General features: G+C 40.0%; 1 protein-coding gene across 3 annotated transcripts in view; it reads left to right on the top strand.

Annotated features, from left to right (window-relative positions):
• Positions 1-21762, top strand: part of Gycbeta100B (guanylate cyclase soluble subunit beta-1-like) — a 59711-nt gene that overhangs the window by 10620 nt on the left and 27329 nt on the right. For all 3 annotated transcript variants that reach the window (XM_070207717.1, XM_070207716.1, XM_070207715.1), the window contains exons 4-15: positions 11180-11280; positions 11393-11511; positions 12482-12631; positions 12726-13041; positions 13475-13729; positions 13828-13939; positions 14033-14198; positions 14525-14607; positions 15537-15707; positions 15904-15975; positions 16848-17013; positions 17293-17430. In XM_070207717.1, the coding sequence (XP_070063818.1) occupies positions 11180-11280; positions 11393-11511; positions 12482-12631; positions 12726-13041; positions 13475-13729; positions 13828-13939; positions 14033-14198; positions 14525-14607; positions 15537-15707; positions 15904-15975; positions 16848-17013; positions 17293-17430 (1849 nt within the window). The remainder of the gene's footprint in view (positions 1-11179; positions 11281-11392; positions 11512-12481; positions 12632-12725; positions 13042-13474; positions 13730-13827; positions 13940-14032; positions 14199-14524; positions 14608-15536; positions 15708-15903; positions 15976-16847; positions 17014-17292; positions 17431-21762) is intronic.

Raw genomic sequence — 21762 nt, 5'->3', positions numbered from 1 at the left:
AACATTTGTTTAAGATATCTCTAAAAGTCTAAGAAGTTAAACGACGCTATGTTTAGCACATGTACAGACGGATATTTCAACCATATTGACTGGGCTGTCGACCTCCTGATCAAATATACATATATTTTCTATAACCTCTGGGATGACTTCTTCCCTGCGTTTCATATACATATTTTTGTATATAATTACAATGCCCTATTCTAGGGTATATAAGGGAAAAAATCATTTTTGCGACTTATTAACTTTAAGAGCAGCTGCTGACAAGTCTTAAAGCATCATCAATCTTCATTTTCTTGTGCAGCTGGCAAAACGGGGTAACTGAGCCACGTCGTCTTGTCACGCCCCGTCATTCTCAACTAGGCGCAGATTTTATTTGACTACACACACACACAGACACACAATTGAATCCTTTGGCTGCCATTAAATACGCATTTCTACACTCATGTTAATTCAAAAGCCGTTTGCTAAGTGCCGCTTAAAAAACCGCGCACAACAATTTTATTTATATTTTTTTTTACTTTTTGAAGCCATTAGTCGCTGGTTTTAGCTTCGTGCCCCATGTCCAAGCTTTATATTACAGAGCTTTATTTTAGCCAACCATTTGTGGGTCCTGCTACTCTTTAGATATTCATACCAGCACACCCACACACGCACAAACGCATATAGACATACGCCCGCAGCATTATGTGGTGTTTTCTTTTTCATTTTGCCACACGAAAATCGATCGCATTTTCATAGCAGACATTATGGAAATTCGAGTCGCTCTTCAAGTGTTTGTCTGTGTGAGTGTCGGAAATGGCATTTCTCAGGCATGTAACGAGTTGAGGGTGTGCTTGCGTGTGTGTGTGTGCTAATGCGCCAACAAATGTGCGTTGGCGCGTCTCAAGTTTCAATCCCAGTCAAAAAGCCGTTTCGTTTTGCTGAAAAAATTCTTCTAGTTTTAAATATAACAGAAGAGTTGGCAGCGGTGTGCGATGTGAGTAAAATATATGCTTAAATGTATGCGGGTGTGTGTGTGTGTGTGTGATATTTGTGCGTGTCGTTAACCTACACAAATAAACAACAACAACAACATGAAAAGTTAAGCCCAGCAAACGAGTTAGAAAGCTTTAGACATGAGTGGTAGACGATTTGTTGCCCTGTTTTAAATATATGTGCTCTTCTACAAAGTATTAGACATATGCAAGAAAAAAGAAAAAAAAACATCTGCATAATTTTAGTGCTTAAAAAATCATCAAAACTCAACAGTTTTTATTCTTAAAACATAATTTTTATTCAAAGAAATTTTTTGAATACTAAAAATTCTGAAAACAAAAATCAAATAGTCAATACTTATTCGAAGAAAAGATGTTTTACAACTGAAACGTCTGAATTACATATTTTCAAGTAAACAAAATGTTCCAATGTGTGTCTTTTTTCATTCTTTAATTATATACTTCACAAAACAAGTTTATTTCATTTGTAAACTGTGTTGAACAAAGTGTTACCAATCCAAAATCTTATAAGGGCACAACAGTTTTTAATGAAACAATGACCCCCGCCCCTGAAATCGGAATATATATCGTAATGAATCTGGCGAGCAGTCTGTTGAAGTACCTGTTGTATTATAAAAATATTGAAAATGTTGCTCTATTTTAAACTATTAAAAAAATGGCGCATGCGCGCATGTCAATATTTACTCGTGCACTTGTTAATGCTTTTTTGTAAGTCCTTTGCAAGCTACAGGGTATACCAATAACACCCGAAAGAATAACAAGCAGTCAACCCTTTCCACAGTTGCGGGTATTGTAAAATTTAGCTAGTTTGTTTTCAACTCTTTGCCTTTGTGTTTGTCATATTTTCATATCTTCTTTCCAGCTGTCGCCGATTGTTTCTGACAGCTGAACGCATCCAATAATATTTTCAGAGCTCTATGTATATTGACTAGGGACCCCTACGGCGCCGCACCTGTTCCTGCTGTAACTGCCTCTCCATTTGACACGTTTTCGCACTTATCGCCGAGATTACTTTCCGCATTGATTGCATTTCCTTGGCTGGAAGGCTTTTCGCGGCGACTTCTCAACTTCCTTTTGGTTGCTTCATTTATTGTTCGTTTGATTGCTTCATATTCAGCGTATTGGCCCACCTGGTTCAGCCACGCCCCAATTTATGCTTGTAAGTTCGCGTTTATGTGCAGCACTTTTATCGCTTTATGAATTATGCGTCGCATTGCGTGCGTGTGCTCAAAACTTGGCCACGCGGCGCATACGTAATGCGAAAATGGCGACTCAAGTCTACTAGGGCGACTCATAACATTGCCTATTATAGCTTCTCAATGGCTTACCCGACACCGGTTGCCCCTTCGTGTGATCAACTCAAATCGAGTGCATTAATCCAAGTCAAATAATAGCAGAATTGTTTATTAAAGGCATTTGTATTGTTTGTCAGCTCCATTAACACCAAATCGGAGAAATAAACAAAATTTAATTGAAAGTTATAGGTACAGTTGTCCAAATAACGGTTAAGGCATTATGAATAGCGAAAGTAATACGAATAGTTAAAAAAGCAATAATAATAATAATAATAATAATAATAATAATAATAATAATAATAAAATAAATATTAATAATTTTAATAATAATAATGATTATATATTTATCGTAATAACTAGTCCATCGATATTAAAGTAGATATCGCCCTTGTAAAATTAAAATTATTGCAATAGTTTAGTTTGATCACACTTGCTCAACGATTCAATTGATTTATTTTTACCTACAAGGGGTTATTGATCTGTTTTTAACGCGAAACTCAATACAAAACCAGTCTATACAGGTTGATGAATCAGTTCACTAGGCATACATTTATGAACTAATAGAATCATATTTATACACTGTATAATATAATAATTGAAAAATGTATTTATATGCTGTTAAATATATTTTCTTTTAATGCACTCTTTCATTTGATTATAAGTATGAATTAGTTAAGCACACGCAGCTCAGTTAGGACAGTATAAAAGGCGCGTTATGGGCATTCCGGCGCGGAAGGTTCTAAGGTATTATAAAAGTCAAAACTTACACAGCCTTAAGCCTGTGCGCTTTTTGATGGATTTCTGGAGCAAAGCTTTTGTAGGCTGTTTTTAACTTATTTCCAACTCATTTCACACCAAATGCTAATTATAAATTTATCGACTTTCGTGCCAAAACTTAAGACCGCACAAAGCTTCATTAATTCTTATTAATAACTGGATACACGGCAAACAAAAATGTTTGGGACGAAGGGGGCGGCCGCCACCCCACCCATCGCTGGCCAGCTTCTGAAACCATGGCCCCTGCGGGCAGACAACAAATATTAATTAAATAAGTTAAATATGCTGGTTTGCTTGTTCGCTGGGCGGATGGGGTGTATGCGCAATGCCTATCGTATTAATCATACGCCCTGTGCGCACCGAGTTTCGGCAGTGTGGATGGGCTATAAAATTACGTTCTTTTTCATTGTATGGTCAACTGCACAGCAAGTTTGTGGGGGCGTACCCAGGAGGGGTGACCCACGTATTTGGCGTATAAATGCATCAGTGGAAAATTCTTATTTATTGCATTTAAGAATTGTGTAACAGCTGGCTGCGGGTGTGCGTTTGTGTAGTCGCGCTAGAGTCCCTTTGGGATGCTCGGCAACACTTAAATGCAATTTATATGGCAATTGTGCAGCGAGTCAACGAAGCGCAACTTATCAACTTTTATTTTATTTTTTGCTCTCTTTAAATTCAACCGAAATCGCGCGGAAATCGCCTAGATAGTCCGTTTTCATACTCGAACATGCAATTTAGAAAGCATTGAATGCCATTAAATTTATTCAAGTGCCTGCAACAGCGGACACATCAATTTGCTGCTGCCTTACGCGCAACAATCTGTGGCAGCTGCCTCCTGGCAGCAATCGCAATCGCAATCGAAACTGCAGCTGTGCTCCAGTTGTTGCAACTGCTTTAGGTTCAGCTCAGATCAAAGCTACGCCTCTTTGTCTGCCAGAAAATTTTGCTTATCCCGCGCCACTTCTTCACCCCCTGCGTCTGATGTCATCATGCAAATCGATGACATTGACCAACGGCACTGTGAAGCATTGCGAAGAAATTTTTTCCTTGATTTGCATACAACAACGCGTACATGTCGGCGAGTGTTTGCATCCGCCTCACACACACACACACACATACTCACAAATACAAAGACAACAAGGGGAGCACATATTCAACTGCCTGCGGCGACATTGCAACTGTAAACTTGTAAACTGCAGTGGCATGCCAGACCGGAAGTGTTGCCTTGTGCCACTGTCAATTTACGACATTTTGTTTTTTGTTGTTGTTTTTGATTTTGTTGCAGCTGCCTTGCTTGCGTCACTTCGAAATTTGGATTCCTTGGATTGTCCCTTTGCCCGTCGGGCATCATTAAATCAAACGCCTTTGCCCGCATTATTACAATATTACACACTGTACCCATTGAAATAAACAAACTTGTTTTCATCTATATAAGCCAAGGTTACGTACAGCCTTGGGTTTCCAAAGATTTGCAGCACAGACTTGCAATTCCTTTTTATATATCTCGCGATCTTCTCTATGGCAGCTATATCATATCATATCATTCAGCCAATTCCCCCCAAATGCGTTGGCTGCAACAAACGAACGAACGAAATATTTTAAGCACATTATAGTTTTTGGAATACATACACTTTGATTTTGAGTTAATTGCAGGATATTCGTTAGTTTATCACTTGTTCCTTTGAAAGTTTTCTGTTGCAAGCAGTGTACAATAACTACAACAGACCCAAACAGAACTTCTAGTTCCGCATGCTCAGCATTTCTCTATTTGCCATTTATTGAATTGATTTTATGGACATTAAAAGAAGTCTAGCAGATAAATTTTAGCAGATAAATAAAAAAAAATATACAAAGTTTTTTAATAAATGGATAACAAGGATGAATCCATTACTTACGAGTAAGGCACACACATTGAGTCAGCTTTAAAACACAAGTAAATTAGGAACTCCACGCTATGCCCATCATTTGGTCCAGTCACCATTTAGTGGGCTGCCAGGCCATGCCGCAGGCGGACAGCGCCAGGACTCTGGTAAAGGCCGTGTGCCGCATTTATCAGCGCCTATCGACAGTTGCTAATGATGTCCTAATTTCGAGATGTCACAGTGTGCGCGTAGATAAGATTTTGGGCCAGGCCAAGAGAAAAAAAAAACAAGACAGAGAAAATGTCGGGCAAAATACAAGACAAGCCGGGCGAAACTCAATCGATGAGCGAAAGACCACAAAGTGCCAGCCATAACAAATGGGCCAAGTAAATTTCGATTTGCCCGGAGGTAAATGGGAGTGAAAGTCTGTGACAAAGTCGCCTTTGCCACGCATGTGGACAGTTATTAATGAGCTGACCGCAGCGCAGAATAAAAGTGGAATTCATTAATTTGACTGACCAGGAAGGTGCTTGCTTTACTTTCTATGCGAGAGATTAGGCCGGGCTGCTGCTGCTGCTGTTGCTGCTGCCACGCTTGAAGCTGCGTTAAAGGTTAATCATACGCCCCATGGCCGTGGCGGCTTAGCGACAGTAAAAATGGTAAGCCGCTACTAAATTGACTTGGCTCGGCTAATCGCAATCACAATGCCAATGGGTATGACAATGACATTCGCAATGATGAGCATGTTGCTGCTGATGATGAGGGTTAAGTTGAGACTCAGTTGGCGCCCAAGCTGCCTCCTGGCCTCCTCCTTTGCCATTAACAACGTTCATCACGTCTGTGTGTGGTTGGCTCTGCAGCATTTCAACGCTAATCGCATACGAGACTAGAGGGTAGAGAGTAGCTGAAGTAAACGCTGTTTCACAACGTTCACAGAGTACGTGCAACTGCAAGGCTGACCGGCTGTGCCCCACTTTCCCGCTGCCATGTTTTGAATAACACGCCTCGAGAATTACAGCGCCCAAGTCACATAAATACATATAACAATCAACAAGAATGTTTCTATTTCGAACTATCGACTTGAAATTACCCTGTGCATACGAAGAAACATGATTGCAGGTTCGCTTTTGGGCTCGAATTGGCGCTTTGTTTTTGAGCACACCTTGTATACCTGATTGATCACATTCTTGGCAATTTGAGAAATTTCTTTAAGAGAAAGGATCAATGTTGGCCCTAAAGGATACATGGCATTTATACATCCCAATGCGCTATCAAGAGAGCTTAATGTACATATACGGCGCCGCAGATTAAGGCGGATACGAATAACATTACTATACAATACAATATAGTAAGGTATTTAGTATAGTGATTTTATATTATGTTGTCTGTTAGAGTCAAAAAGTGATAAATATTTTGAACTAATGAAAACTTTAATCTATATTAATTCAGCATCTATAGTCCCAGTTTTGACTCTTGTCTCTCTCCCTCTTTCTATTTATCTCTTATTTTATTTATCTTTTATCTTATTTAAATACTCCTTATATTTTTAACATCACAGGGTATATAAATAAAAGGAATCTGCAGCTCAACCTCAGCGCCGACTGCAGTTTCAATGTTAATTTGCCAGATCGTTTTATATGTGGGCAGTGCTTAACGCTTAACAGTTTACGCAGCTTGTGTATTACCAGGCTCTTAAACTTTGTTTTCCAATCTTGGGTTGTGTCCCTTCAGGCAACAAGGATGCTCTTCCTATTACCAATGCTAATGCCTGGTGTGTCCCTGGCCATGGTCCAACTTAGCACTTGCTGAGTGTGCGAGTGTGTGTGAGTATGTGTATGCTGTTTTCACGTTGTTTCTGGTTTTCTATTTGTGCCACAATAAAACATGTGACTCACTTGAGTTATGTGCCACATTAACTTGCACAAGTCTTAAGTGGCTTTTAACCTTATTTCGTTTCCGTTTCTTTGCTGCAGCCACTGCCATGCGTTGTTGGTGGTCGCTGCTGCAGCTGCCACTTCGAAAATCAGCAGTAGAGCTGCACTCGAGCTTGGAGGAATTTGAAATACTCTCTTTAAATAGAACATACGATTCTATTGAAATTATATATGGGAATTATGGGATATGTTTTGTTTATAATTATTATTCTAAGGAATATTCTTATTTGTACTTTTATTATTATTATTATTTTTATAATTATCTACCCTATAATTCAATTCAACCCGAATTCGTTAAGTGTTTGTATTTTTATTTGCTGCAGCTAACTTAGCAAAGTTATCAATTGACTTGAATTAAAAAGAGCTGTGACATTTAATAGAGATTGAGATATTTATGCTCGTGTTGCATATGAAACTATAAAACCAAAGTAGCCCACATAAGCTGTAGCCCAGAGACAATCTGAATGTATTTTATATTTAGCTGTGCAGAGGAGCCACGCTAAGTGCCCAAACAATGCGCTAGTTATATTCTGTATGTATGTGTGTGTAACTACGGATGCGCATGACACACACGCGCGCCTTTAGTTTTGAACCGCCTACAGAGCCTTGCAAGTTTGTAGTAACTGTCATGGGCGTGGGCCAGAGTTCATAAGCCAAAGCCAAAGCTGGATGGATGAAGGCAGAAGCAACTCGTAATTTAATGCTATTATAGTATTAAATCTACAAAGCAGCGCAAGCTCATTAAAAATTCGCCATTTGTGCATGGGGTGGGCGTTGCGGCTGCTTGTTGGCGTCGAGAGGGGCGTTTAAAGCCACAAACGGCGAATCAAATTAGCAAATTGATTTGTTATCAATTGCGGTCGACTTGGGCTAAAACTTTGTAAGCCAACTTAAAGTTGAAAGCTGAAGCAGCCAAAAGCCAACAAGTAGTTCATAATAAAGCGATTTAGTGGCTCGCCATCAAATTGAGAGGGAGAGCGTGTGCACATACACACACAAGCACGCACACATATATTACACAGCTGCGTGTACGAGTCGCATAAAATCACTAAGTGGTCATGTGAGTATGCGTCGGTGTACGTGTGCGTGTTTGCCTTGTGGCATATTAAACAATAATATTTAGACGCAAGCGCGTCAAAAACAAAATCCAGCTACCTCGAGCCTGGCCCGGACTGCAAATATCTAATTGCCAAATGGCCGTGCACTGAAAATTATTGGCATATTTGGCAACCAATTCACGTGCAACTTGGCAAAGCCTGCAGGCATAGCTCTCGACAGCCGCAATAGCAAAAACAACATAACATTATGGCCAGTCCATTGGCTGGCAGCTATTTAGCCGCCAAATGTTTGCATATTATTTGCCGGCCAACGCCATTTTCCAGATTAAAGCACTTAGTGGAGCCAACCTGCCCACCCGCACCCGCACAATATTCAAATGAGCGCGAAAAGCGTTAGGAAAAGCTCGCGCCAGGACAGAGCGGAAATTGAATTTGTAAGCAGCTAAAAGACAGCAGCCAAGCAGCTAAGCAGCAAGCGAAGCCAGCGCAGCAGAGCTACTAAATGTCGTATTGCATTTGTTACGCTCCGCTTACATGGCGTATACTTAATGTCAAGAGTAGCTGGAAATAACAAGGTGATAAATTGCGTGGCGTGTAATTAATTTGTACAGCATAAATTAGCTTAAATGTTGAAAATTAATGTTTACTTTTTGGCACAACACATGAAAAACCTTCTCTTTACTTAACACATTTATCGCAAATTTGATTCGATAATGAGAGCGTGGCAGAAGTATAACAAAAATTGCAATTGGGCAACTTTGTGTGTCGCTTTGTTACGCGCACGCACACATTAACTTTTTCAATTAAGTTGTCGATCTAAAGGTGCCACAAACACGCGCTCACTCACACACATACGCACACAGACACGCGCACACACACAATTTAAATCAATGAAAATCAATCATACGCGGCGTAGACTGGTGAATCGTCTCTTGGGGCTAGCCCCAAAATGTGCGCTTTTAATTAAATATACGCCTTAAATTTCTATCTCACAATTTAAACGCGCGTGCCTAGAGCCATTCCTTCCAAGAAATCCATTAGGCTGCACACAAAGTGAGTCTCGAGGCGAATTTATGCCAGAGGCAGCCTTCAGCTGTTTTCTTATTTCTAAAACAAGCACATCTAAGGTTATGGTCAAGAGTTTAATTTTAGCATATTTCAGTCCAAACTTTACAAGTAGTTACATTTAAACTGAAAATAAAATATAAGTATATCAGATGTTTAAGGAAAATGCTTGCACGAGCATTCATTTTTGTATTCTTTAAAAAATAAACAGTCAGTTTTTTCGCCCTACTGGGCTTTATTTTGTGTACGATATTCACAGTGTACAATAATCATCCGTAATGTGCACTCTTCTAAATGAAACGAAAAGTTATTCTTTTAACTGAGTAGCGGAAAGTGCACCAGCAGCAGCTGTGGCCCCGTCTCCGATGTTACCCGGAAATTAAAAATAAATTTGTATCACCCACGTCTAGTTCTTATGCTCCAGTTGGCCCAAATAGACCGCCAAGAAAATTATTTTAACTGCCACGCAAATGTTTATATTGCATTGTAGCGACAGCTGTTGATATGATTCGCCAGTTGCAATTTGACAGCTGCTTTTGTTGCAACAACAATTCATTTCGAATGAGCAACAAATGAAGTGTTGCCGCCGCCCTCGTTGACAGTCTGCCGCCCTGCCTCTGTCCGGGCCTGCCCTCGTCACAAATCAGCAGCTGTTTTGCGCTGCTGCTGCGGGAATATCAAAAGTTAGGCCAGGTAGAAAGGGGGCCAGGGTGCAAGAAAATGGAAAAACTTTCCCACGTACAATATCTACTTTTCTATTACTTTTTTTCCATGTGATTTCTGTTTCTTTTCTGCGATGTTCGCTGTTTTTAATACACTATTCACAAAGTGAAACAGAGTATATTGGTTTTCTGCAATGTACAATAGCTCTCGGATAATCATATAAATCCAGTTTTGTCACGATTGTAGGACTTATAGATAATAATTAGGTATAGTCCATTGGACTCATTCAAGCAGAAATTACACTCTGTACAGTGTATTGTGCAGTCGGGTGCAACTGTTCTTCGTTTTTGCTTCTTTGTTTCTGCTATACAGCTATGCACTGTGTCTGGCACGTTGTATTCAATTTGTTTTGGCAACAGCTTGCCACAAGTTCTATTAAATAATAAAGTCGATTTGCACAATGTTCACATCGAGAAAAAAAAACGACATCAACAACAACAAAAGGGAATTCCATTTGATTTTGCCGCTCTTTCGCATTGTTATTCAATGCAAATGCGACTCAAGTTCCGCTAGGGAATTAACATTTACCAAAGCTGCTTTAAACACACTCGAAGTTGTATAAAAGTTTTTCAGATTATTTTAATTATTTGTTTCTTTATTCGAAATGTCACATAAAATGTGAAATGAAATGTAAAAGATGCTTAAAATATTGTTTGAATTTAAAGCCTTAAATTCATTTTGGTGACAATAATTCGTTTTAGTTAGTTTGTAAGCATATAAGCATAAGCTGTAAGCTGTAATAATTAATTCCTATAAATTGCTAAGCATCTCAATGTTGAGCCGCTTTCATAAGATAAAAAGATTTAAAAAAAACAGCATTCTATATATTTTTATAATGGGTGCACGGCCTAAAGAAATTGTTCCTCCTTCTTGGGTTCAGCTTCTCAACCAGCTTCTTTCACATACGTGAAAAGAGGCTCTGGTTCGTGCCTTTCTGTTCAATATAAAGTGTACTATACTTTAAAAATATATTGTGAATACAAAAACATGATTTAGTTAAGATAAAAGTTGACATAATTTTTAACAGCCTTCAATAGTATTATATTTTATTAAATTTATTCTGTCAAAATATCTTAATTTGCAAAATTTAACAGGCAGCGGAAATTGAAAACAAAAATTACATACATTTACAAGAAGCTGAACGCTGGCTAAAGATTTTGGATACCGCTTTCGGGTCGGTTATAAATGCCAGTGCCATATGCGCGTCAGTTGGCTTTATGGCTGCTTCAGGGCAAAGTACACATAAACAAGCACACGCTCTCTCTGACACAGACACACACACACTCGCATATAAATACAAGCACAAAGGCAATTTAATTAAAATTAATGTATGTATTTTCTGCTTCTGCTTGTTCTTCTTATTGCTGCTCGCGCTCTTCATCTTTCGGATTGTCGGTGACGCTGGCTGCAATCTCCCCCTCCTGCACACTCCACCGTCCCTACAAATACAATAACAACAACAACGTGCAGAAAAAAGGCCATGGTCAGCATGGAGGGACAATTTCTGGTGCGTCAAATTTACGATGACGAAATAACATACAATCTAATTGGAGCAGCTGTTGAGATACTCAGTAAGTAACTGACGAGAAACAAAGCACTTCAACTGGTTTACTGTAGTTGTGTCCCATAACAAACGAACCGAAACATATACATATAAGTATACATATATATATCCTCGTACAGAGATACCTGCCGATGACATATTGGAACTGTTTGGCAAGACATTCTTTGAGTTCTGTCAGGATTCGGGCTATGATAAAATACTTCAAGTGCTGGGCGCAACGCCGCGTGACTTTCTACAGGTAAAATGTGGCAAATAGCTGAAACCACAGTCGAACTCGCCTATAAGAAACAAATATATTTTACAACAGAATTGGGGTATTCCATTTCTTAAAGACGAAATGTTTAAGCACTCGATATTTATGCTTTTCAATAGTTTCGTCTGATTCACGTTCAACTCACGTTAACGTCGGCAGCTTACGAGCTAGCTTTACTAACTTTTAAGCAGCCGAAAACATTCTTAATATAGTTAATTATTTTTTTAGGTAAAATAGCTAGCAAAGCCAGCACGTAAGCTGCCGACGTAAAGAGCTGAAATACGCCTTGTCTATATCAACCTACAATTCGAATTAGGAAAAGCCGAAGATCTCTTGGTCTTTGCAAAATTATAAATATAATATATCGACAGGATTCCAGTAGATGAGACATTGATAGGAATCGCTCGTTTCGTTATTGCGTAGTTCGACTGTATAAGCGCTTACCCACGTTTAATTAAAACACATTTCGCATTTTACGCTCATTTCACATGCATCACACAGCGTCTCATACGAAAGCCTCACCTCGGCTGGCCTCCCCTCACCACGACACAACTTGACTCACCTTGCATCTCAGCGCATTTGCCAATGCCAATTTTGCACCGAGTCATTTTTTATGTTGCCATCGAGTTGCTGCTCGCATCCAGTCGCATTGATAAGCATTCTTTTGCTTCAGTGCACACACACACACACGCACACAAGCACAGTCTTACAGACACGCTCACACGCTCATGTGCCCATGCGGCCTGGCATGGCCTTTTGTTGCACTCACATTCGATTTATTTTCAATTTTCCACACTTTTCACCACACCATCAACGTGCACATTCTGATCGACATCGTCATCGTCATCCATCTGAGCCCCATTCCTTAATCATAATGAAAAATGAAATTGAATTTTTGCTGAATTTTCATTGAAAATATATGTGAAAATCAACAACAACAACAACAACAAACCAGAATCTGGACGCACTGCATGACCATTTGGGCACCCTTTATCCGGGCATGCGAGCGCCCTCGTTTCGTTGCACGGAAAAGGATGGCGAACTGCTGCTGCATTATTACTCGGAACGGCCCGGGCTGGAGCACATTGTCATCGGCATAGTCAAGGTAAACGCTGTGGTCACTCACCTAACCAGAAGTTAACATTCGCTCCTATCCCAACCACACTGCTGCTGCTGCTGACCCCGCTTATCTTTCACAGGCCGTTGCATCGAAGCTGCACGGTGTCGAGGTGGAAATTGACATCGTGAAGCGCAAAGGTGAGCCCATCGATGCGACCGAGAAGGAACGCGCCCTGGCACGCGAACAGCAACAATTGGAAACTGAGACGACGGCTGGCGGATCGGATGCCACAGCAAGTGATGCGGCTGCTGCTGCTGGAGCGACTGCACCAGTTCAAGTTGCAGGCACTGCCGAGCACAATAACAATCACAATGCCAACAACAACAATGGCATCAACAACAGCAGCAACAACATCAACAACAACAACGATGGTCAGCAAATTGCCAGCGAGCCGGGTAAGCTAACAAAATTCAGGCCAACAAATTTGCTCTAGGCTCATTCTATGCCCTATTATCAGCGGGTCTAATGACTAGACCGGTCAATATGCTGCTGCAACTATACGATTGCCTGATAATATCCTGTTAATAACATTATTGCGATAGTCAGCAGAAAACATTTGAAAGCAAAGCAAGCCGCTGGCTTATGTTTGAAATATCCTATTACCAACCGTACCCAATTGGGCATTGGGATTTAATGTGTCATTAGGTATTAGAAATGGACAAATAGGCACGAGCTTTGAATTACAGGCAGACTATACTCACGATATTCGTGTCACGATTAAAAAACACGACTTGTGCCCAGCTCTATTTGAACTTTTGTTGCCCCTACATAGCAAACCTCTTCTTTGCCATTGCGATTAATCTTCAATTGTAATGACCCAATCCACAGCTGGCGAGCAGTTGCCGGCCACATCGAAGGCCACAGGCGGCGCGCCATGTGGGCCACTTGTGCAGGATAGCTTCGACTGCGACGGCGACAAGGAGCAGAAGTGCCTGCGCCTGCTGAAGAACAAGAGCGATGACATCGAACGCTATGACCATGTACAGTTTCTGATACGTGAAATCAATGTGGCCGCCAAATCGCAAGTGGATGCCAAGAAGGATGACCCGGCAGCCAGCGATGATATGGAGTTTCTCTGTGAAGGTAACTAAAAGCTTTAAAAGCACTTTCCCATTCGCTTGGCTAATTGCCAGACTAAACGCTTGAAACCCATTTGCCATGCCATCAATCCTCCCCTGCAGCTCCACTCATCTCGCCAGCGACTTTCTGTAAGGTGTTCCCCTTCCACCTGATGTTCGATAGACAAATGAAAATCGTACAGGCCGGCAAAGCCGTATCCCGCGTTATACCCAGGTGAGTTACGGGTGCAAAAAACCGCAGGCCAATGTTTGGTACCGTCTTATTTGCGACTAGCCATTATAAATGTCCTTTCTCCCGTTGCCGTAGAGTGGCCGAGGAGAACTGTTCGCTGATAGAGGTGGTGGAGGCCATTAGACCACACCTGCAGCTCACATTTGAAAACATTTTGTCGCACATAAACACCATCTATGTGCTCCAGACGAGGCAGGGCGCCATGAGTAGCCGGCTCGAGCAGCGCTTTCTGAGACTGAAGGTAAGTCTTGTTTCGGTTTGGCGCTACAACAGTTTGTGCCCCACTCCCCACGCTCTGGTCTGCAATCAACCGCATTGATTTCAAAATGCGGTCATAAGCACACACACAAGTACAACAACAGCACAAGAAAATGAAATGAATACACAAAATGGCCGCTTAAGCACAGCCGCCGCCATTGAAATTCAAACTGAAATTGTATTGCATTAAATTTAATGCGGCTGGCCACAAAATGTTGCATAAACGTATTTTTTAAGATAATTATATGTATGTGTGTGTGTTATGTTTGCCGTCTACTTTGCTCAGCTTTTTTCTTGTCCATATTCTAGGGCCAAATGATGTATATACCAGAAACAGATCGCATATTGTTTCAGTGCTATCCGAGCGTCATGAATTTGGATGATCTAACCAAGTGAGTAAATAATAAGTTATATATTTAAAAGAAAACAGTCGCATTAATAGATTTTTCTTAAAACTACCTTTTATAAAATATCAGAAAATAGTTGAATGTAAGATAGGCGCAAAAAAAACCTATACCAAATAAAATCTCAAAAAAACATGCTGATTTAAGTAGCGTCTATTTCATGACTTCCATCTGAAAAGATATCCAAATTTTGAATGCCGATATTTTGCAGACATAAACACAAAAAAATTTGTTTACTTAAAGCATACAAAATACTGAAATTAACAACAAAAAGTTCATATCTTGCTATTACAAGGCCTTCCAGTTCAGTGAAAAAGAAATGTGCGTAATTTTTTTTGGACAATTTAAAGTTAAACTAACAGACACTTGTTTACTTAATACATTACAATTACTGATTATGGTAGCAGCGTTTTCATGACCTGCTGCTTCTTAACCTTACAACATAGTTCAAATGGAACGTGCCTTGCTTTTGAATGTCCATATTTTCCAGTTAATCAAACGGAGTTTTGTGTACTTAAAATATCCCTTATCTCGGTCGAATTAAAAATTCTTAAAGTATTTCAATTTGCAATTGATTTTCCAAATGTTGATTTATAGAGCAGCCGCTGACAGTTTATGGCCTGTTGTTTGTGCATTTATATTGAAAGAAATGGCAAATATCCAGCTAAAATTTATTGGTGACAGTAAATATGTATTGCTACACCTGACGCAAGACCCCCTACGCACACACACACTTGCACACGCGCGCACACTCAAAGCTCACCCTACAGCTTTACTGCTGGCGGGTACATATTTTATTTTATTTGCTAGCGCTCCGGCTGAAGCCAAGCTAAAGCCAAACAGACTTAAGTTAAATAAAATGCGCGTCATTTTTTTTTCGATTCGACTCACACACGACGTTTTTCTTTTGCTTGTAGGAAGGGACTCTACATTTCGGATGTGCCGCTGCACGATGCGGCCAGAGATTTGGTGCTGCTTTCTGAGAAATTCGAGGCGGAATACAAGCTGACCAAAAATCTGGAAATGCTGACGGATAAGCTACAGCAAACGTTTCGCGATCTGGAGAGTGAGAAGCAGAAAACGGACAGGTAAGAAAAATGATGTAAAGCGTAACAAAAATAGAAACACATTAGAGTGAGCGCACGACAAGAAAAAAAAAAACAAACAAACAAGCACGTAAATCGTTGCATGCTTTCAGGCGCGAAATTAAAATTACTCGAACATTTTCTTTCTATTTGTTTATCCATTGTTGCCTCCCCTGCTGCTGCTCTCGCTCCTGGTTAGGCTGCTCTACTCGGTGCTGCCCAAATCTGTGGCAAATGAGCTACGACATCAGCGTCCAGTGCCTCCGAAACGGTAAGCTATAGCCCTAACCCCGATGCCTAATACAAACTGGAACTGTGGTCGTGTCGAAGTTTTGCTGCTCGACACGACGCTTGTCAAAAGGACATGACTCGGATTTAATGAGCTGTTCACATTTGTTGAATATTTTAAAACAGCGGAAATATCATTGCTTATAATCATGCCAATTCGTAATAGCTCATGTAAAATTGTGTTTGATTACACACGAAATCTTTAAAATCGAATCTTTAAAGACCAAACATAAATTTCATTTCAATTCAGTTGAAATCGTGATTAATAATATTAACGTGCGTAACATCATGTGTATTTATGGAACAATTTGTAAATTCGTTCTTAGTCGGGTTTAATCTAGTAAGTCGTTATTTGTGTTGTTGATTGTGATATTTGTGAACACGAATCACACAAGCCTTCAATTTTTAGACACGACATCTAATAAATTAACACGCCACGTCACAGCTGGCTCCTAAAAACCGTAAATACATTTATTGTATGCGTTCTGCTAAGTCGTGTTAAATCAAGGTCATGCCTACTCTTGTTGATTGCGCAAGCTAGTTAATACGAAATTGAATTAGTCTATTCATGCACCAACACCAGTTTCCGTCTGCCAAAGTTACGTGTATCTATGTGTATTCGTGTTTAATTTTAAATAGTCTCGCTTAATCACATTAACTTGATAATCGTGCAAACTAGTTGATATTTGGTAGCACGTGTTCAGATTATTCTTCAGGTCTAAGACACGAAATTGGTTAGATGGATACAAGACTCAAGAAGTTACGTACCCAACACTTGTCCCCAGTGCCCGCCCAATGGCCACAAACATTAAGCTATTTGCGCAATTTATTTAATGCACATATATATTTTGACAGCTATGACTCCGTAACGCTGATGTTCTCTGGCATTGTGGGCTTCGGGCAATATTGTGCAGCCAACACGGATCCCGAGGGTGCCATGAAAATTGTAAAAATGCTTAACGAGCTCTACACCGTCTTTGATGCGCTCACCGACTCCAAGCGCAACCTGAATGTCTACAAAGTAAGTGTTTTTCATAAATAAATATATATAAACGTATGTTTATTTTTTTAACGAACACTCACTGTATGCTCTTACCTCGATGCGCCACTAATGGCTGTCAAAACGAACGCATCAACCTGACACTTAATTACAATTTTCCGCTCGGCCACGAAATGTAGCTTAGCTCAACCGGGTCAAACAATTTGCAGAACCGCTTTTAGGTCAGCTGTCAATTTGTCTGACAGCCGGATGAATGCCAATTTTTAATATACTCACACACGTGTTTTGTGTCATTTCCAGGTGGAAACTGTGGGCGATAAGTATATGGCCGTCTCGGGTCTGCCAGATCATTGTGAGGATCACGCCAAGTGCATGGCGCGCGTCGCTTTGGATATGATGGATATGGCTAAGAATGTCAAAATGGGCTCCAATCCGGTGGTAAGTGAACAGAAACTTAGATAAGCAAGAGACTTTATTTGGAAGTGTCCGACTGGGAGATACCACGGCGTGTCAAACATTCTCGCATACCTCACTTTGAATTCATGATAAATTTAATAATTCAGAGTTTCTAGTCCACTCTGTAATCAATTTTCAAAAGTCGGTAAACCCCAAAATGTTTTGAAAATGAGTTTTTAACAGGGAGAGCAACCAAGACCCTGATACCAAGTTTTGTGTGTCTAGCACATATTATTTTCGAATTGTGCCTAAAAATGGTGTCTGTAAATCAATATTTATAGATTTTTTTTAATAACCTCCCAGTATGTCCAAGAAACGTCATGTACTCCCTCTGTTAATGCCAAACGGAGCACATCTATTAAAAGTTTCAATTATCTAATTGTTATCAGATATCAAAATCAGCTCATGGTACTTATTCAGCATATAATTATGTGTTGGGAAATGCTTTCTTCTTTACTTTATTTTGCTTCTAAACAAATTAATCGTTTATCCAATTAAACGTGATACAATACTTAAATGAATTATTAAGTACTACATCATTTATTTCAACCTTTGCTTGAAACGTTCGAAATATAATACGTTTACAAGATTTCAAATCGTAACAATTTATCAACTTGCTTGTGATTTAATTTTCATTCAGTTAAGCTCGTTAAAATCGAATTTGTGAAAATAACTAAATTAAAAAGAAAAAAAAAATCGTTAAGAACTTACTTATTTTTAATTTATGCAAACAAGTTTTGTGAAAATGTTGCACAAATTTGTATTATTTGTACGGCTGTTGCAAGTTTCGCTGTCTGTTGCACACTTGGTCTGCGCCAGAGGCGCGACAGTATGAAATGAATGCTTGAAGCAAGTTTTCAAGTGCTGCGGGAGGCATTTTGTGGCAGGGGCGCAGTCATCTGCCTGCCTTCTAATTGTGCGCACTGAACGCATTCGAAAGTGCCCCCCCCCCCCCCCCCCCCCTCCCACACACTTGTGTTGTGCATTCGTCTGAACTTGCAACTTGAATAAGCTGCGCGCAATTTGTTGCTGATTGCATTAAAGCAGCGGCGCGGCAACAACGTTTCAATGGTGCAAAAATATCAATGGAGAACAGACACACCGATTGCCTTATGAGAAGCACGTAAAATATTAACAAGCGTGCAAAAAAATAGACAAACAAAAAAAAAACTAAAGCTGATATGCTGCAAAAGTTGCTGGCGCAAAAGTTGTGGCAAATTGTGTAAATTGCTAGAATTAATTCCAAATTGATGACACCATGTCAAAGGACAGCCATCAAGTTGTGTGACGTGGTCGGTCCGTCAGCCCAGTCCCATCCCCATTTCTCTCCAGGCCTCTTCCCAAAGACCTTGGCAGCCTTTTCCACTTGACCGTCGACTGTCGAGCTGTGGCCTGCCTTTGCGAAGTCTATTTAAATTGTGGCATGAAATTAAAATGGCATTAGCGACATCTCTGATCAGTTTTGATATACATTTTTATTTTTTTTATTATTACTATGGAATTAGATGAATCGGTCCACTAGATCATATACACATAGTTATTATCGATACGAAATTAAGTTCTTGTATTTTTTATTTTTCGAAACTTCTTGATGAAGTTTGGCAATTACATGCCCCACAATTCTCCTAGCTTATCTGCAAAATGTATTAAATTTGAGTACTATTTTATACATATTCTATAGGAAGAATCAGTTAAATCAGTAAAGCTAAGCTACAAAGCATTTCTAAGAAATAGTCTAAGAGTAGTTAATCATCGACGATCTTTCTTGATTTTAGTACAACCAATGCATAGGTTGGCGTCAACCGGATCTGATGACTATATTATATAGCTTCTGTTGACAAAATTCTTCGATATATACTTTGAAAAGCATAATTTCCTGTCAAGATATTTAGATCCAACTCAACTTTACTTTGCTACTCTTGTATTAGTAAAATATATTCAAGCTGGAATGATTATTTCATGTAGCTCCCATAGGAACTTTTTGTATAAAAGAAAACACTTCCAAGCATTAAGGGCACATGACGCATCGCCCGTAAATCTGAAAGGGTATTTAATCTGCGGCCAAGAAAGGAAAACAGTTTTTTCTTTTGGTTTCCAACTTTTTTTGTGGGCTTAAACACTTGCTTTTAGTGCTTGAGCTTAAAATATGCGACAGCTATGTATATAGGGATATACATATATACTTGTACGCAGGCACACACAGGACAAGGGGATGCCCACTTGATGGCATCCTTCACAATTACAGCAGCCAAGCGGTAACAGCAGCGGCGCCGGCGCCGACGTCAGCATTGTCGTACGTGTGGACAATGCTTGTGGCTTGTCACAGTAACTTGCAGCATGTATGTATGTGCACGCAACATGCCATAACTGCATACACAAGCAGGCACAGTGAATGGGGCTGGGAGTCTTGCTCGAATGCTCAGCTCATGTCGCTTGGTCTTATTGTAAAAGTTGCTTGTGCTAGAAATATCCCTTTCCAAGACCCTAAAACGCCCACCTTCGGGCGTTGACTGTGCCTTAAGCCATGCCCATCCATCTCGCACTCAAGTTGCATGCCACGACTGCAGTAAACTACTGCGGTTGCCACACTATTTCTCATATTTTGAGTGATTGCTTTTGGTTATGTAGCCGGATGCACGTAACCAGGTTCGTACTGCTCAGCAGCTGACCAACGTTGGGGCTGCTGTTGCTGGTGCTGCATGTCGACTTTGATGCATGTGCAGCCTGCAGATTCGCACGACTGACTGCCAAGGGCAATCAAAAAAAAAACAAACTAAATAGGAGAAAGACCCAAAAAAAATCGAACTTCTAACGACAGCCAGACAGAACTCGTTTGCCTTCCGACAGGCAACGAGCCAACTTGATAGATAGTTCCAAATGCAATTAACAAAGCCCACAGCGTTCTGGGCCATGTTGCTCTGCTATTTCGCGCTTCATTAGCTGCCGATAACAAACAGAATGAGAACAAAAATAAAGGAAACGGAAAACGGCACTGCAAAAACAATGAAAATGAAACACAATACTATGCCAGGCAGAGCCCCCAACCGCCGCTCAAACATTTTATGAAGCCAATTATGCAACGCTATTTCGCCAGCCAAAAGTTTTCTTTTCGTTTGCTAGCTGCTTGAAATCAATAAATATTGCTACAATTGATAAAAAAAAATGTACACTTGCATATTCTAAACATACCCTACAAAAATGTGCAAGAATTGCGTCTATCAGATAGGAAAGAAAAGGACATGGCTACTTCTTTCATGCCATGAAAAAGGACAACAGAAGACGCTTAATTTAAATGATAAGTTTGTAATATTTTTTTGGAGATAAATCATTTTCTATGCAACTATCTGCGCTAATAAATGAAAAAAATTTCCAATATTCAACTGTTGCTAAACTCTTACACTTATTTTGAGAGATATAGAAAAGTGAAGCGAAAGGCAGAGGAGGAGACTATAACAACTTCACTTTCGTGCTAAACTCACTTATCAAAATTGCATTTTGCTGCCACATGGTCTGCCAGGCATTGATTTGATTCAGTTACCACTCAGTTTCTGGATGCAACCTAGTTGCAGTTCGGGACTAAAAATACAAATATAAAAGCTTGGCCTCGCTTTTCAATGCTGTCCAAATGAATGGAGTAAAGTTTTCGACAGTTTTTCCCACATTGCACTCTTGTGTGACCTCTCATGTTCTATTGGCTAAACTAAGACACGTAATTACTGCAGCGTAATGTTATTTTAATACCCTGTAGATAATCATTAGAGGGTAAAGGGGTTGCTTATTGCCGATACTTTTTGCACATATACTTATATCAAACTCTTAAGTTGGATGGGGGTTTATCATTTCCTATTTTGTGAACTACAAGGAGCACAGTAAGACATCTTACCTAAACCATGAGGTTTATTTCCGATAGCTTAAAACATTTATATGCTTGAAAGCCTATCAAGAAGCTATAAGGTAAAGGGTAACTCCTAGTCCAAAAATCCAGTCCAATGCATTGTTATTGCAATTGTAGCTTTCAAACGTTAGTCTTTGAAACTCTAGCCAAGCACACATGCTGCCCTACTTGCTCACCTACACATTCCTGACCATTTTTGGCAACGTCACCTACGGAGAATTGTCGCCTTTTGCTTTTTGGGTTTTTGGTTTTTGGTACTTTGCCGCAGCCGCAGCTCATTTCGTTTTAAATTTAATTAAAGCAAAGTTTTGCCCACCGCAGCAGCAGCAGTAGCACTAGCAGAGGCAAAGGCAGTAGCAAGTGCAACTTTTTCAAAGTAATTGTGGCAACTTTTTCTTGGTTTGGCTTGGAACTTGCAA

This window comes from Drosophila virilis, chromosome 2 (genome assembly GCF_030788295.1).
Source record: "Drosophila virilis strain 15010-1051.87 chromosome 2, Dvir_AGI_RSII-ME, whole genome shotgun sequence".
In the NCBI taxonomy this organism is placed as follows: Eukaryota; Metazoa; Arthropoda; class Insecta; order Diptera; family Drosophilidae; genus Drosophila; species Drosophila virilis.
The sequence above is the reverse complement of the archived record's forward strand: the minus strand, read 5'-3'. Positions and strand labels throughout refer to the sequence as shown.